The sequence below is a fragment of the Diabrotica virgifera genome, chromosome 1 (assembly GCF_917563875.1).
Source record: "Diabrotica virgifera virgifera chromosome 1, PGI_DIABVI_V3a".
In the NCBI taxonomy this organism is placed as follows: Eukaryota; Metazoa; Arthropoda; class Insecta; order Coleoptera; family Chrysomelidae; genus Diabrotica; species Diabrotica virgifera.
In genome coordinates this window covers 3,046,620-3,064,916 of record NC_065443.1, presented here as the reverse complement: position 1 = coordinate 3,064,916, position 18,297 = coordinate 3,046,620, and the positions used below count along the sequence as shown (strand labels likewise).

At 32.0% G+C, this 18,297-nt stretch overlaps 1 protein-coding gene across 4 annotated transcripts in view; it reads left to right on the top strand.

Annotated features, from left to right (window-relative positions):
• The window catches only part of LOC114328011 (NPC intracellular cholesterol transporter 1), a 121,650-nt gene extending 103,622 nt beyond the window's left edge, over nt 1-18,028 (top strand). For 3 of the 4 annotated variants that reach the window (XM_050653805.1, XM_050653812.1, XM_050653821.1), the window contains exon 14: nt 10,906-18,028. In XM_050653805.1, the coding sequence (XP_050509762.1) occupies nt 10,906-11,054 (149 nt within the window). In that variant the 3' untranslated portion in view covers nt 11,055-18,028. Of the gene's footprint in view, nt 1-4,735; nt 4,813-10,905 lie in introns of all 4 variants that reach the window. The other variant, XM_050653827.1, reaches the window with a different exon arrangement.
• Nucleotides 18,029-18,297: the final 269 nt, after the last annotated feature.

Here is an 18,297-nt window from a genome sequence, read left to right as displayed (position 1 = left end):
TAACTACTAAATACGATAGAGACATTATATTTGATCTTTATGAATAGTTACTTGCTTTACTTTATACTTTATTTTAATTTATATGTGTTGAATAATTTTTTTAGGTTGAATATAAACACGTAATACTGTATTTAAAAATAAAATATTTTTTTTATTGCTACTATTTTTTGTTTATTTAAACAACGCTGTAGAGTGGATAAATCGAGTTTTTTAATACGCGCGTGTTTTAAAGAGACCATGGCAACCGCAGTAACCTTAACAACGTAAATTCTAGTGTTAGAGTCAACTTTTTCAACGAAAACTTTTCGATTCTAAATTCGGAAAGTCTGTTCGTTCGTGCGTCGCCGCTCCTGCAATACTTAGATTTACCGATGGATCCCCATGTAGTTTTGTCTTCTAAATCCAAGTATGAAAACGGCATTTCGATATCTCTAACCATCTTCGAGATAACTGACCTCAAAGTCTAGAATGTGACGTCACAAACCTTCTTCAAATATTTATTTTCTGCCTACACACTACACCTCAACTGAAATCGTGGCTAGTAAGTAGGCTAGTTTTAATCTGAATTTGTTAAGCAAAGCGTAGGTTATTTACATTTGAGTTTGACACTTCGTGAATGTCAAACTAAATTTTAAATTAGGTATTAATAAAATATATATATATATATATATATATTTTTATTAACTCCATTAAGTACAACAATCTGCCCATTGGACGTTAAGCATTTCTTATGGTAAAAAAATACAGACGTGTAGAGAGTTACTCCAGTAAGTAACCTTTTTACAATTAACTATTTTCTATGGGAAATAAGCCACAATTTTATTAAAAAAATGAATTTATTAACGTTTCGAAGCCCAAATCGGGTTTCGTTGTCAAAATACAAAATACATCTAAAATAAACAAAAATGTTGTTGCTAAGTAAAAAAAATTCTTCTAATTAGCAACAACATTTTTGTTTATTTTAGAAGTATTTTGTATTTTGACAACGAAACCCGATTTGGGCTTCGAAACGTTAATAAATTTATTTTTTTAATAAAATTGTGGCTTATTTCCCATAGAAAATAGTTAATTATAAAAATGCCACAAGGAAATAGCTTCAGAACAACATTAAGAAACCTCTTTACAATTCTAAAACTCTTAATAAAATATAAATGACATTTGATAGTGAATTTAATTATTATATAAAATAAATAAGATGTTTAAAAATACAATTTGAGTATATATTTTGAAAGCAATAATTTATTAACAACTTTAAAAAGGTTTGTACGAGTATACGGCCCCCCTTTAACAAGAGTATCTAATGATAAATGGACTGTTCCATTTCCATCTATTGTTGACGATTCAAAACACTTTACTATTCGCTGTGTGCAAGTACTTGGAGGGGATATGAGAAACGATCGTGCCCGAGTAACGGATAAATCTTGCAACTTTCTTAACATACTTCTTAAATAATTCATATTGTCAAATTGACGCATATTTCTGTCATTGAAGAAAATAGGATTTCGCAAATGCTGTGTTATAAATTGTAAAAATTATATGTTGCTCCACAATATTGATATGATATGCAATTAAAAGTGAATTATTTAATTAATTGTATTTTGCTTGTAGCACTGCATTTTAATAATTAATTTTATTCACTACAACCTACAATGTTTACCTTTTAATAACATAACCTGAATGTTACTTTTTCTTCTTATTCTTTTTTTGGGCTATGTCCTTACCAATTATCCAGTAACCAGGACTAATATAATAGGGAACTTGCATAATATTTTAAATTCGAAAAAAATGGTATAAATCACAACAGAACATAATTTAGAACCTGTATCAAAAATAAAAAAGTTTTGTTTGTCTTTCGTTTGGCCCCTAAAGACGACTAAAAATTCAACTTATACCAGCCACCCCAAAACGCGTCGTGACGTCACGTGGTTGTATGTTTACATTCTACACCAATTGTATATACATATAATTTTAAATTAGACATTATAAACGTCAGTAAAAAATACAGTTATGTAACGTTAAAAGTGTTTTTGATCGTTTGAATTATTCATAGAAAATTTGTACTTTTAGAAAATGGTTTTATTTTCAATAGTAAACCTTCTTTCCTTTCCTTCAAAAACTGTATCAAACTCCAATCTCAACAAACTGGTATATATTATTACAACGACATACGATAAATGTCATTAGAATATAAATATTTTTCCTTTATTCCCCGACGACGAGCTGGGCAAATACCCAAGTAGGTGGAGGCCAATAAACTAAAGAAGAAGACGAAGAATATACGTAAATATAACCATAAACGGAACCACATAGTTAAACTCTGTGACGTCACGGGTCGTTTAAACTATTTTAAAATAAAGAAGACTTTAAATTTGTACTTCTAAGTTATTATGAGTTTTTGAAGCGTGAAATTTTGGAAATCTCATTTTTATACAAAACTGAACATTATTATGTAATAAAAAAAATGTGCAAGTTCCCTATTGGCCAATATAATTAAAAGTGCTACAAATGTTGCTGAGCTATGAAACCAGGTGTCGCTCTTCCGAACTTGCACGGTCTTAATACTTTAGTATTGGGTATCTTTACAAAAGTATCTTTATTTATTTCACAGTATTGAAAATTGTTATTATGGAATGTTGTTTGGAATAAAAAATTATGTTCTGATATATGCAATTACATCCTTCTAATGGAAAAAAAAATATTTGAAGATTTTTCTCAAATTATGGATACCAACATCATTTTCATTTATGTTGTTCAGAAGCTATTTCCTTGTGGCATTTTTATAATTACGTATTTTTTATGGGAAATAAGCCACAATTTTACTAAAAAATGAATTAATTAACGTTTCGAAGCCCAAATCGGGTTTCGTTGTCAAAATACAAAATACTATTAAAATAAAACAAACATGTTGTTGCTAAGTAAAAAAATTCTTCTAATAATTTATTTAGTCTGACTCATTTATATTGGCAATTCAGACGTATATTATACATTTTAAAGTAGAAGACTTTAAAATGATATTGCCAATATTTATGAGTTGCGTTCCTGGGACGACTTTACTAAAAGATAGTTCATTCGATTACATGAAATCAATCCCAACTCAAGAATATCCGTCGCAAAAAAAATCATACCATGTGATCTGTCTTTAAAAAGACAACCAAATGCAACGATGACAGTAAAATTCTCGCGATAGAGATTCCATAGTAAATCACGAGGGAAAACCAGGAAAAAACCTCGTGATACTATCCCGACATCGTAAGTATTTGGTCTTACATTTAATCTACCTTCAAAAAAAACTAATACCAAATTCTGACTTTAATATGTTTAAATTATAAATAATATTAATATTACATAGATATACAATAAGTGATACTAAAATATAAAATTTGTACTAACTCGATATGTTATTGAACTAATCGTGGTATTTTCTTTCTATTGACTTCCTCTTTCAGTATGGGTAACCACATCTTACTGCATTCTACCTCGGTAATTCCTAATAATTAGTAATAAGTCGCAAATTCCTCGGTAGAATGCAGTAAGATGTGGTTACCCATACTGAAAGAGGAAGTCAATAGAAAGAAAATACCACGATTAGTAAGTAAATAACATATCGAGTTAGTACAAATTTTATATTTTAGTATTACTTATTGTATATCTATGTAATATTAATATTATTTATAATTTAAACATATTAAAGTCAGAATTTGGTATTAGTTTTTTGAAGGTAGATTAAATGTAAGACCAAATACTTACGATGTCGGGATAGTATCACGAGGTTTTTTCCTGGTTTTCCCTCGTGATTTACTATGGAATCTCTAACGCGAGAATTTTACTGTCATCGTTGCATTTGGTTGTCTTTTTAAAGACAGATCACATGCTATGATTTTTTTTTGCGACGGATATTCTTGAGTTGGGATTGATTTCATGTAATCGAATGAACTATCTTTTAGTAAAGTCGTCCCAGGAACGCAACTCATAAATATTGGCGATATCATTTTAAAGTCTTCTACTTTAAAATGTATAATATACGTCTGAATTGCCAATATAAATGAGTCAGATTAAATAAATTATTAGAAGAATTTTTTTACTTAGCAACAACATGTTTGTTTTATTTTAATAGTATTTTGTATTTTGACAACGAAACCCGATTTGGGCTTCGAAACGTTAATTAATTCATTTTTTAGTAAAATTGTGGCTTATTTCCCATAAAAAATACGTAATTTTCATTTATAACTCTTTTATTTTTAATTTGACGAAGAAAAGTTATTCTTCATAAAAAGCTCCTCATGGTCTAAGATTTATGATGCAACCATCATATATATCCAATTTTATTAATTTTATACGAGGTATATAAAAAATATGAATTTCGATCAAGAGTAAAGTGTCTTTATAGTTCACAACATTTAAATTAGAATGATATAATTGCACATTAAAACATAATTTTTATTTCTAAACAACTTTTCATAATTGCAATTTTCCATATTATGAATTAAAATACGTAAATAAACAAAGTTTTCGTTATGATCATGCTCGCATTTTCAGCTTGTTATTTATTGAACTAGCAGATGTAACCTTTATCGTTACCAATTAATTCCGCCCAAGCGACGACGTCCAGTTGTCCCATTCGCTTAAATTATTGGCTACATAAATAAAAAAAATTGTTGTACCGCGTTTTTTGTATAGAGCCGATGAGTAACACATGGAATTGTTGTCTAAATTGAAATTTTTCTTCTGTATACAGGGTCGCCAGTTAATAAAGAGAAGTTGGAGAAGCATCGAAGTAGTCACAAGGCTTTCCAGGAAACGTTTTTCGACAGAGTAAGATTAATTGTCTTTGTAGGATTGTAAGATTAATGTTGTAAATAGCTTCAGAACAAAATTTGTATCTTTTATCTTTTGAGTATTGGAACTATCTTTCGGACCTTTTCCTAGACGAATAAGACGAAATGTGATATTGTAGATTCTTTTCGCTTTCTTTAATCGTCGTATCTTGGCTTATAAATTGTAAAAGTCATAGATAAAGAATGTTACCAGAAAGTGGTTCCAAGAAAGTTTCAGATTTAAATCATTATTTGTTATTTTAATAACGAATTTTGTATCTGGGACCTTTCTTCTTTTCTCTTTAGCTTCAGAACAATATTTGTAAATGTTGTTAAGTTTGTTGGGGCAAGTTTTTTAACACTGTCAATAAGCTATTAAACTTAAATTAAAAAACGAGCATGAATGTTTTTTAGCTTTATTATTGTCAGCCACGATTCAGTACATCATTTATGCTATCAAATCAATCATTGCATTACTAAGAAATAATGTTGATTTTTTATATTATTCAAAACATACTACAAAAATCATTCAGTCAATATTTATACTATATGCGGGTATTTTAGACCCTTAGCTAAATAAATGATGGACTTGATCGTTTTATCTAACAATAAAATACTGAAAACCTTTGTTTTCAATACTTCCAAATGTATTACAAATTAATGTCACTACAGCTTTTTCATCAGAGTGCCTTTCTCAAGTGACGTATTTTTTTTACTTTTAAAATCTTAAGCTATGTTTATTAGAATCTATTTGGAAATTAACAAATTCAAAAATACAGATATAATTCTCAATGACTAACTTGAGAAAGGCAATCTGCCAAAACAGCTGTAGTAACATTAATATGTACCCTAATAACACCAAACATTCCATGTATGTTCCTAGAATGTACAGACAGGACATTGAAAACAATCCTGGAATGTCCTCAAAAGCACAAGAACGGCCCCTAAATGTCCCAGGAAAGTCCTGTGTCAGCATTTTAAACATTCCTTGAATGTCTTGTTGGAACATTCCATGAATGTCTACGAATGTTCTTTGGACATTCACAGTATATTTTTTAGACATTCCCTGGATATAGTCGCTGATGTGACATAATACCTCTGATTTGTTTTTTCATGAGTTTTGTAAGAGACTAAAAACTTTTTTTATAGTCACCTCCTGTTTTCATATAATATTTTTTGACATGTTTTGTAGTAAATTCAACTATTTACTACAAAACATGTCAAAATTTACATGTGAAAACAGGAGATGACCCAAAAAATGGTTTTTCGTCTCCTACAAAATTCATGAAAAAGCAGATAGGAGGTATTGTCACACCACCGACGATATGCCAGAAGTATATGTGGCCATACCAAATAATACATCCTTGATAAATATAAACATTTTTATTGCACAAAATCTTGACATATATTTTTTTCCATAATCATCACTACGATGATGATTCACTGTATTGAATTGTACATTACAATTACAATCTGGTCATAACTGACCAATGAGCAATTTTAATTTAACCTAAATTATTACTGTTCCTTAAAATGAAGAGCTTACCCCATAGCGTCTCTTATCTAATCTAACAAGATCGTGCACTATTTTAACATACACAGGCACACAAGCACTATGCTCTGCTTTTCACGATCACCTATCACTCAAACTAGTTCAAAAGACTTTGTCCTCTTCAATCTTCTAGTTTGCCCAGTAGTATCGAGGAGCTGGATTTCCTCAATATTCTCGTACTTATGAAGTTGTTGCTCCTGACTTCATGCCATCTTCTTGGTGATTATATCCAGGTTCCATTTCTAGGTCCTTATGGAGATCACTGTTTGTCACATACCAAGGAGCATCCGAGCATCTACAATATTTCTCAGTATTTTTTCTGGAATCTTTGTATAATTTTTATATTACTTGGTCTAGTAAGTATACCCCCATAGTGGGCTTCCATAAGTCCATACAGGTCTTAATATTTGTTTATAAAGTACCTAATAACTTGTTATGCATCGACAATGTGGAGTTTCTTCCAACTAGCCAATACACTTTTTACATATAGGTGTCTTTCTTTTGCCTTTCATAGCCACAAGGCTATACATACGTTTCGTTCCTGGTTTTTTTGTAGATTCGATTGATCGAATAATACTTACATAATTGTTTAAATAAAAGAGATCCAGCCAGAGCAAAACGTGGCAAAACTAACATACAGAACAGCAAAAAAAGCCACTAATTCTAATTTCCGTTTTCCATCCAGTCATAAGTTTTTAGGTTATCATGAAATGACCACGAGGCACACGACACTACTTATATAGCACACGCGCGGCAAATTTGAAAATGAACGCACATTGAATAGTAAATGGCCTCACTTAAAATATAGGACATTGGTAGTATGTTCACCGAATGTTCCTTAAATGTCCAGGACATTCAAACATTAATAGAACTTTGATAGTACATTCCTGGAATGTTTTGTGTTGTTAGGGTACCTAATACATTTTGTGGAAGTGTTAAAAACAAAAGTTTTCAGTGTTTTATCCTTAGCTAAATGTTATCTTTCTCCACTCTTCCTAACCACAACCTTTTCCAATTTTCAATTTTTTTCACACAAAGTAAAAAATTACGAAACTAATTATAACAAGTTCATTCTGCCTTCATTTACTTAATTTATGTAATAAACCTTATGACTGATTGTATTGCACTTGAGTTTCAGTTTAATTTTTGAGGATAACTACATATTGTGTTTTTATTAGTTTTCTATAAAACATGTACTCAGCTAAACAAATTCTTACTTTATAATCGACTTTTTTGTCCTCAATATACAAATAATTTGTCACTCTGTACAGTAAGCGCCACGCTAGTAGACTATGTAATTGCTAGGCTTATGGCCTAATCCGGCCCGTTCTCACATGTGACCTTCAAGTCGTGTCATGTATTTTATAACTTTTTACAACACATGACTAAAATAACAATGACAACTATAAATTTCAAATCATAGACTTATACAGGGTATCCAGAAACTCACCGACAAACGAAGACAGGAGATTCCTCAGATAATTTGAATAAAATAATTTAACACAATTCACTTAGTCCGAAAATGCTTCTTAAGGGAGCTAGAGCTCTTTGAAGATGGCGTCTTGTAATTAGTTTTTCTTAAATACCTCCAGAATGCTTCTATTTATCTTTCAGAGATAAATGGATTCCATCCATTGTGAATTTCTAGTACCGGTCATAGGCGTCCGTTTTGGATAGGGTAACGGTAATTTTGTGTGTATTTAATTTTTAAGCATTTTTGACTATGGGTTATTAAAGTGTGAGATATACCTCGTCCAATTTACTTACCGTTGCACGTCATCCGCGCCATAGCCTGTGACACGATACCAACACGAAATATCTAGGCGGTAGGTGTGTTCCCCTTTAGAATCATTTTGATTCTAAAAAAGAACACACCCACCGCCTAAATATTTCGTGTTGCTATCGTGTCACAGGCTATGGCGCGGATGACGTGCAACGGTAAGTAAATTGGACGAGGTATAGTCTAGTATTAAAAGGTACTCTTGCTTGAAGTCGATAGAGTACACCGTTTTCTAGAAAAATCGATTTTAATATTTTTCATTTTTTGAATTTCAAAAAACATTTCAAAAAAAACTATTTAGAAAAACGAAAACCGGCACGTTTATTTATACTCTGTGAGCTCGTAGATAGAGGGGATATTTAAAATTTCGCGAGCGCCAGTAGTGACAACTCAGTGAACGTTCGGTGGAAATTTGACATAAATGTCAAAGTGATTAATATATCGTAATATTTAATTATAAATTAATCTAAGCGCTATCTACACGATAATTGTGAAAGTATCCGAAGTAAGAAATTAATATTTCATTAATAGAACGTTTAAATGATTAGCAACATCTTAAAAAAATCGATTACAATTTAATTACTTTTTTGCGTTGTAAATATTAAGCGATAACAATTAAATAATAAATTTAAAAATTACCGTCGAAAGTTGCATTAGTAATCCGCTAGTAGCGACACCAGAGAAGCTCAGAGCGTATATTCCAGAGATAAATCGATTTCATTAATTGCGAATTTCTTATACCGGTCATATGCGCCCGTTTTGGGTAGGTAAAAGGTTATTTTATCGCATAACTTTTTTGTCTTTAATTTTTAAGCATTTTTGACACTATATTTTTAAATTATGAGGTATTCTAGTGCTAAAAGTTACTCTTGCTTTATATTGGTAAACAACACCGTTTTTATAAATTTTTTCAATTTTTTTTCAAATTTCCAAAACGAAAAATTTTCAAATCGATTTTTTTAGAAAACGGTGTATCCTACCGACTTAAAGCAAGAGTACTTTTTAATACTAAAATACCTTATAATTTAATAATCCAGAGTCAAAAATGCTTAGAATTTAAAGACAAAAAAGTTATGCGACAAAATAAACTTGCCCTACCTAAACGGACGCCTATGACCGGTACTAGAAATTCGCAATAAATGGAGTCGATTTACCTCTGGAAGATAAAAAATATGCTTGCTAATTTTTGTTTTTCTAACTAGAAGCGTTCTGGAGGTATTTAAGAAAAACTAATTTCATGACGCCATCTTCAAAGAGCTCTAGCTCCCTTGGCAAGCATTTTCGGACTAGGTGAATTGGGTTAAATTGTCTTAAAATTATCTGAGGAATCTCCTGTATTCGTTTGTCGGTAGAGTTTATGGACACCCTGTATATTATCATAGACAGAGTGTCATTCAGAGATAAGTGACGACACCATCATTTTTATTTGGCTCAGTGCTGTTTCACTCTTACGCATAGTAAAGTTGCGACAGTAGTCCTGCCCTTCCGTGCCTATACTCACACTGAATGTCATCTTAGTTTCTCGATACAATATGCTAGAAAGAGATACCGCAAACCAGTCCACGAGATCTTGTCGTCAGGAAGCGCGGAGGTGAGGCTCACTCTATGCTTCAAATACAACTATTCTATAAACTGTCAACTCTCTATGTTTATACATATAAATGTTCTGACGTTCTAGACTTCACTAGACATTTCTAGGTTATTCAATGACACCTCGAATATCCTCCAACTCAATACTTCTTCTTTTACGTCAAGGGACTTTTTCTATTAAGGATCAATCTGTATACTTCTAGGCATAAAAGTAAACAGTGCACCAAGTGAAGGGTTCAGGACTGTATTAGCTCAATGTGTCCGTGTGTCTAGTAGCGTAGCGGTTAGTGTATAGCCATAAACTACGTCGTAAAAATTTTGGACTTTTTAATACCCTTCCTCCTTCCGTCGTTTACAGTTGACCCCCCCCTCATACCGACGTCGCAATTGCAACTCATAACCCCTCTTTTTAGTATTTTTTTTTTAAAATTCCATGTTATTTCTGGATTTTTTAAAGTTAGCTATCAATGTTTATTTACGAATGTATCCAAATCAGTATTACTAGTAGCTCATTAATATCCGCGTACCTTTTTCTCTCAATCCACTGTACAACTAATTTTTATTGGGACAAAAGACAATACTTTTATCGGAGTTCCTATGCTTTCTTAACTACATCATATAAATCTTGGTACTTATTTTGTTTTGATTTCAATACCATTTCTTTTATTAAGTATACATACAATGTACTAACTAAATAAAATAGAATATTTAATTTCTATTCATTCTTGTAGAATAATTGTTTCACATAGAGTATTCAGTAAATAAATGAACAGTTTAATATTTATTGCTTCCAGACGCTGTTCTGTTTAGAAGCGTTTGTTTAAATACATAGAACAATTTTATTGTTTGTTATTCTGTACAAAACTGCTAGCAATATTATTAAGGCTGTGAGTGATAAAAACGAAATGAAAAGTATGCGATAAAAGTAATATACCTACTAATTCTTTTTAATCCTACAATAGGGTATATTTTTTATATTCGTGAACATCAAACGACGTCGGATGTGCACTCATGCCCCCCCCCCCGTCGTAATAAGCATAGACCCCCCTCCCCATTTTCAACGACGTAGTTTATGGATGTTCCCATACACTTTTTTTAAACTGCTTAGGAATATATTATAAATTGTCATAATATAGTACAAATGAAATGAACAAAACACTATTTTTCAGGCATGAGTAACACCAACAAAGTTAGATATTTCCATCGAGCACATTTGGGAGTGTCGGAACCAACGGAGGAGAGTATGGAACCAACGCTTGTATCGCCATTACTGCCGTCCACGTCCAGTCATTCATACGAGTCCATACAACGTTCCTAAAGATAATGTGGGCCGTTTTTTATTGTAATCGATAGTGACTAATAGTGATTAGTGGTGGACAATCGTGTGACATTGATTTCCCAATGTTAGTGCCTTACAAAAGAACTTTTTACTGCGAGGGTGGTATGACCAATGGAGTATTTCTGATGAGATTTATTTATAAAACTTTTATTTGAAGCTCAGTAGTATGAAACAACTCAAAAATGTAATATATTGATTGTTAAAACATGTATTTAAAATTTTCCAGTAATACCCTCAGATCATTCAAACCTTTTTCTTCTTTCAGTACCCTGCCGATCATCAAATGTTGGCAATTATATTGGAAATAGTAATTTTGTCTAAAGCAGCTCGAAACAGATTAGCGGATGTCTCTTGATACCACTCTTCTCTGGATGTCTCATTACATGGCCGAAATATTGTAACTTTCGAATTTTTGTTATTCTTGTGCTGTTTTTCATTCCGTGTAAAACTATTGCATTTCTTATTCCATCAACCCAACTTATCCGAAATATTCGTCGGTAGATCCTCGACTCAAAGGCCTTCAATCGTTTCATTAATGTCTATGTGAAGGTCCACCTCTACATACCTTATAGGGCAGTCAATGAGAGGGTAATTGGCTACGAATTCAATCCTACTACATCGATTTTCTTGATATTTCCACAGTAAGTAGGTAATAGCTCAAGAAACAAAGTCTACCCTATGCCGATGTGCACTTTTATCTTGGGGGTGGTTCCCACCCCCTTCTCGAGGGTGAAAAATGTTTTGGGTAAAATAGCCACGGAAGAGACCAGAGAACCTAATTTTAAGCAAAAACTGTTCTATAATTATTTTTTTGAAAACTCGATACTTTTTGAGTTATTCGTGGTTGAAAATTGGCTATTTTCATTGAAAAATGACACCTTTACGGACGGATTTTTGCGAATACCTTAAAAACTATGCATATAACAAAAAAACTATATAAAATATTTCTGTAGGTTATAAAAAAACTTTTATAGTGCTTGAAAAGACCTTTAAAATTAGCAATACCATATGTCGATTACATTCAAACTAAGCGAGATATTCTGCAAAAAAGTTGATTAAGAAGAAATGAGAAGTATATTTAACCCATCATCCATCAGAATTTAAATACATCGTTTTCCTTCTACAATACTTTTTATTATAGTGTTCTTTCTATGTTCAAAAAGTTGCACTGGATTAAAATGAATGGTGTTTGAAAAAAATAAGATCAAAATACAAAGCGCATTTTTAAATTTTCTTAAAAATCTTCCTTTTCCTCCATGTAACTCGAAAAAGATAAGAGATACGAAAAAAGATACCACACAAAAATGTAGGGCTCTTTCAGGTAACAATTTCCTTTTTATTTTTCATTACTGTATCTCTTATCATTTCCAAGTTACATGGAGAAAAGGAAGATTTTTAAGAAAATTTAAAAATGCTCTCTATAATTTGATCTTTTTTTTCAAAAACCATTCATTTTAAACCCGTCCAACTTTTTGAACATAGAAATAACACTATAGTAAAAGGTATTGTGGAAAGAAAACGATGTATTTACATTTTGGAGGATGGAGGTTAAAATTACTTCTCATTTTTTCTTATAATACATTAGTTATCAATTTGTTTGCAGAATATCTCGCTTAGTTTTAATGTAATGGACCTTTAATATTACTTATTTTAAAGGTCTTTTCAAGCACTACAAAAGGTATTAGTAGCATTACACACCTAAAATCGACCGTTTCTCGTGTTATTTTAAGTTGAATACACCAATTTGATAATGTACAAAAAAAAAAACTATTTCACCTACCATATTTCTTTTTGTATTATAACTAAAAAAATTTCATTAAAATCCATGCAGTAGGATAGAATTCGGAGGTAATATCCTATTTTTGCTCCCATTGACTGGCGTATTACAGCAATGTCTGCTACTGCAAGCGCCAGTTAACTTGGCGAGACGCATTGCACAGTGGCTCATGGGATGATCATCAGTCTCAGTGTCGTTGTGCGTATTCGCTGTCGCCAAGTTAACTGGCGCTTGCAGTATTAATCTAATTTTAAGGTTTAAAGTAATATTTCTAGTAATGAGAATTTTCTTTACTTTATAGAAGGCTGCTCTGGCTTTTTCGATGCGTATTCTTATTTCTTTGTTTTTATCTCAGTTACTCCGATGCTTCGAGGGGCATAAGGAGTGTCGAGAAAGAAGAAGATATCCCAGTTATCGTTAACTTTGGCACCCAAATAGGTGATATTTTGGACTCTTTCTAACTTTATTCCATACAACAACCATAAATTTGGTCTTGAAGTATTGTTTTAGCCCATATTAAACACATGTTTCGGTCATCCTGTTTGTAAGTCGTTAAACTCTTTGGAAGCAATTAGTACCGTGTCGTCTTCGTAACTGAGATGGTTGACATTAATTCCGTTGATTTTAATGCTTGCATCTTCATCTAAGGCTTCTTTGAAAATAAATTTTGAGTATATATTAAACAATAGAGGCAATATAATACACCCTTGCCTCACTCCACGTTGTATTTCCACTGCGTCCGTCGTGTTCTGGCCAACTGGTATGTTTGCACAAGGATGCCAATACAAATTTTTGATAATACCGAGGTCTTCGTCATCAATTCCCACTTCTTGCAAGCCACCTATCAGTTTGTCGTGGATGAAGTGTTTGCATTTAATTCCCTTTTTGATCACTGTTTTTAAAAATATTGTTTTATTATCGATAAGTTGTCATTTTGACAACCATATTATGTCAAGTGATTAAAAAGCAGCTTAACACATTGATTGTTAACACGAAGTGAACATTATTAACACATTCGCGGTCATGACTGCATATGAAGTCATTTACTCCATAAGAATACGTGTATAAAATGACAGCGTGTCCGCGAACGTGTTAAGAATGTTTGACTTGGTCATATCACTTTCCAAAATCAAATTGTATTAAGTTATTCTGAAATTATATTAGACAGTACATCCCGAATTGTACGGATTTCTTTTAGACCAATGTTATGAAATACGATCCAAGCAGCATGTTTAGTTGTCACTAGAATATAAAGTTTTAAATATCAATAGGTAATTGACATTTCAAAAATATCGGTGTAAATAATATGTAGGTACATATATTGAATGTATATAGACGTTATAGATCCATACTTGTTCCTTCTTTTTTTTTAGCTCAAGACCAGTTTTTATATTTTAAAACTTCCCTCAAAATTTTTGCTTGTTTCCTTTTCCTTCTCTTTAACCTCTTCATCCAAGCACTTGAGTCATCGTTACCTGTTCTTCATTGGACAGTTTGGTTTAGCTTATTCCATATTAATTCCTTAAGATCACACTAAATCTTTTCGTTCCAGTTAATATTGGGATTCTATATTTCACAATTTGAAGACTAAAATTATCAGAAGTGTTAAAAAATGGGGTTAAGAGTCATCTGGAATATTATGCAATGTTTAGGGTATCTGTAGAGTCTCAAAGTAGTCTTTTATAATTTAAGATTCTCCTGTATTATTGTAGGTGTCTCCGGAAGACTTCGTGGTATTTTGAAATGTTTGAAAAGTGGACGTCAGTAGTATGAAATGTTCAGGTATTACTGTAAAAGGTTTGATATTTATCCGAAAGGAGCCTGTTTGAATATTCTCCTGGAAGGTTTTAGAGATCTCTGTAGGGTATCAGAACAGTCTAAAATGTTCCAGGAGTACCAAATTCTTTTTTTCCTTCATATATTCTAGAAAACGTAAACCTGCTACTTGAGACAATCATTGTAAATTGTAAAATCACTGTAAAATGTAAGAGTTAAGAATTTAGAAAATATATCGGTTGATGTTTCCTTGTTATGTGTACTTATAGAATAAATTTATTTTAAACACTGTTGTAGTGAGCAGATAGACTGTTTGATTCAAAGTTTAGTGATATTTTACCTATCAGAACCTAGAAAAACAAAGTTATTGTCTCCTGTAAATTCCTTGAGCCCAAAATGTTGACTATACAGGTTGTCGCCGAAAATAGTGCGTTCCTTTAAGGTATGGATATAATACACAATTTAGAACAAAAAAGTCCTATAACATTTTTTTCTAAAGTTAACCATTTCCAAAAAAAAATCACATTGTTCGCCATATAAGCGAACTTTTATTTTCATAAAATTAACTAATTTGGCATCACTGTACAAGAACTGTTTGTGATTTAGTTTATTGACACCACAAATGTAGGTCAGACAGGTACACCTGCAAAATAATTGTACCACCCCATGTTTGAAAATCCAACAAAACAGAATTTGTTTGTTTGTTTAGGATGAAGACAGTGAACGAATGTGAATACTTATGGCTAAAATGCTGCAACTATTTTTGAATTGTGATTGTCTATGTTTAGATTTTTGTATACATAGTTGTCAGATTTCAATTTGCATATCAAAATGTATTTTGGTTTTTTAGCGAAACGGTTGCATTTAGAAAAAAATGTTATAAACTTTTTTGCCCTACATGGTGCCTTCACCAATACCTTTAAGGAACGCACTATTTTCGGGGACACCCTGTATAGAAAATAACATTCTTGAATAGTGTTCACACAATATATTCCCAATTATGAATGTTTGTTGGTCCTATCCGACTATTTCCCATTGTCTCACTCTCATTTTCTCCAGATCTTATTTGACTGCATCTTTCCACCTTTTTGTAGATCGTCCTACAGACCTTCTTCCATCTGGTATTTCCCAAAACACATTGTTTATGAGGCGATTATCGTTATTACGTATGACATGTTCTGCCCATCTTAGTCTATTGGCCTTTATATATCTGACTAGATTTTCCTTTCCAAAGAGAGAGACTTTAACTTATTGTATCTGAGCCTCCATTCGTTTGTCACGCTATCTCTACAAGGGCCATACATCATTTGAAGGATTTTACGTTCCCACACCAGCAATTTATTTACTTATTTATTTGTTAGCGTCCATGTTTCGCTTCCATACGCGACTGCTCGTAGTATTATGGTCTTATAAATCTGGATTTTTGCATCTCATGAGAGGTTTGACTTCATTATATGTTGCATTGCGAAGAAAGATCTGTTTCCCACCATTATTCGTGTTTCAACTTCTAGTTCTATTTCGTTATCATTGATATTGTTGCTCCTAGATATTTACATTGTTTGACCACTTTGAAGTTATGATCGTTTATAGTAATATTTTGCCTTATTCGCCTATGGTGGCGGGGGTAGTTACCCCCTATGATGGCGTTGATTAAGTCGAACATTATTACCGGATATATATTTATTTATCAACACTAACTATACCAGTAACGAGTTGGTGGGCAAAGTCTATATTCTAACTACTTGATGTCTTAATAACGAATAAAGAATAAAGAATGATCTGCAATACTTTGTCCGTATCTATAAATAAACTCGTAATTGTTTTTATTATGATTGCCGACACCGAATCGACCGTGAAATATTAATAATATCAAAATAGCTGAAATTCTCGAAACGAGTGCCCTACATTGTGACATCAATGTCACCTAGTTATTCTACTAAAAACAGTAATGCTTGTGTAAGACCTTTAAAAATTAAATCGATATGAATTGTTCTTAATTTTTTGGATGCTAATATAAATCCTGTACACGCCGTCGTTTTTGTTTTGAAACGACCATGTATTTTGTTCTGTCTTCTTTTACTGTCAGCCCAATATTTAATGCAGCTCTTTCAAAGCTCGAGAAAATATCCTAACTTCTAATTTTGATTGTGTCATTGGCAAAAACGAGGACGATTTTTCCTCCCCGAGCAACTATGTCTGATTTGATTGTTGGATAAATTCTTCGCATGACATATTCTAAGGCCAGGTAAACAACAATGGGTAAACAGAATTTACACAGAAAGCATTTGATATTTTCCCCCCTATTCTAACTTGTGCAAAGGAGTTACTTACACACATTTGAGTTACCGCAGTTAGTTTCTTATGTACTTATGCCCAGCTCAACTACTGCATTCCGTAATGTTGGACGATTAATTGAATCATAAGCCTGTTTGTTAAGATCTCTGATGCACGTCTTGATTATACTCCTAATACTGTTCAAGCATTTGTCTAATAGTAAATATTTATTTATTTATTTATTCTTCTTTTATAGTTCGAACACTATTCCTTTTTCCTTTCTTATGTATTGGTGCAATAATACTACCACACCATTGTTTAGGCATTATTTCTTGTTGCCAGGCCTTTTCTGTTAATTGATGCATTTTACTTATGAGTTCATGACCGCCTTTTTTAATTGACTTGGCATCAATATTGTCCAGATCAGGGGTTTTATCGTTTTTAAGCGTTTCTTTGACATTTCTAATTTCTTCTCGACTTGGTGGGGGTATTTCAAATTCGACAGTTTGATACTCATTTCTGTTATTTCCATCATTTTCATCCTTTTCTTCAAAGAAATTTTGGATAATCAGGAGCTCTTCAAAGTATTCAGACCATCATAGTTATTCCCCTATTTGCCCTATTATATTGCTAGAATGTTCCAATCAAAATATGTTCTAATTGATTATTTCTTCTTTCATCGTTTGATCTCCATGTTGCCTTGTGGATCTTTTTTCTAGCAAGCTGAGTGAGAGTATAGTAATAAATTGAAATAACTTATACATTACTGCAGCTTTATTTTTGCTTCTGTATTTTCATACACTTTCATATGACTTCTAACCTTGCGATACACAGGAAAATTTGATACTTTGTGTTTCTTCGTTCTAGTCAAAAATGCATTACTTTACACTTCACAACCAAAGACGTATTATTATGCATTATGTAAGCGTTGAGCACACCATTTGAAGTGTTTATAAAGTGTGTCCACCAAGAATGTTCGATAATATAAAATAACTTTATCTTTTACTCTTAGTATATTATCACATTCCTCGAATTGAAAACAATTATATGTTTTGCATTTTTGTAATCATTGGGAAGCTATTTCGTATTGTAACCAATTTCTCTATAAATAAATGTATATATTTATTATCTGCATTTTTACTCTAATTATCACCGTATTGAAAGACACGAAGAAGTTATGGCAAGAAGAAGAAGAAGTTATTTCAAATATGGCAAGTAACCAATAAATATAAGTAAAATCTATGGATACCTGTAAGAAGGAGAGGAAACGCAATGCATCGTTTGTGGGCTAACTTTTCAACATCTAATTCAGCTTCCAGCAATCGCCGCTAGAGGCGCAAGTGTTCGAATAGGTGCTACAAATACATTAGTTCTTATGGACTAATTTATTATTTA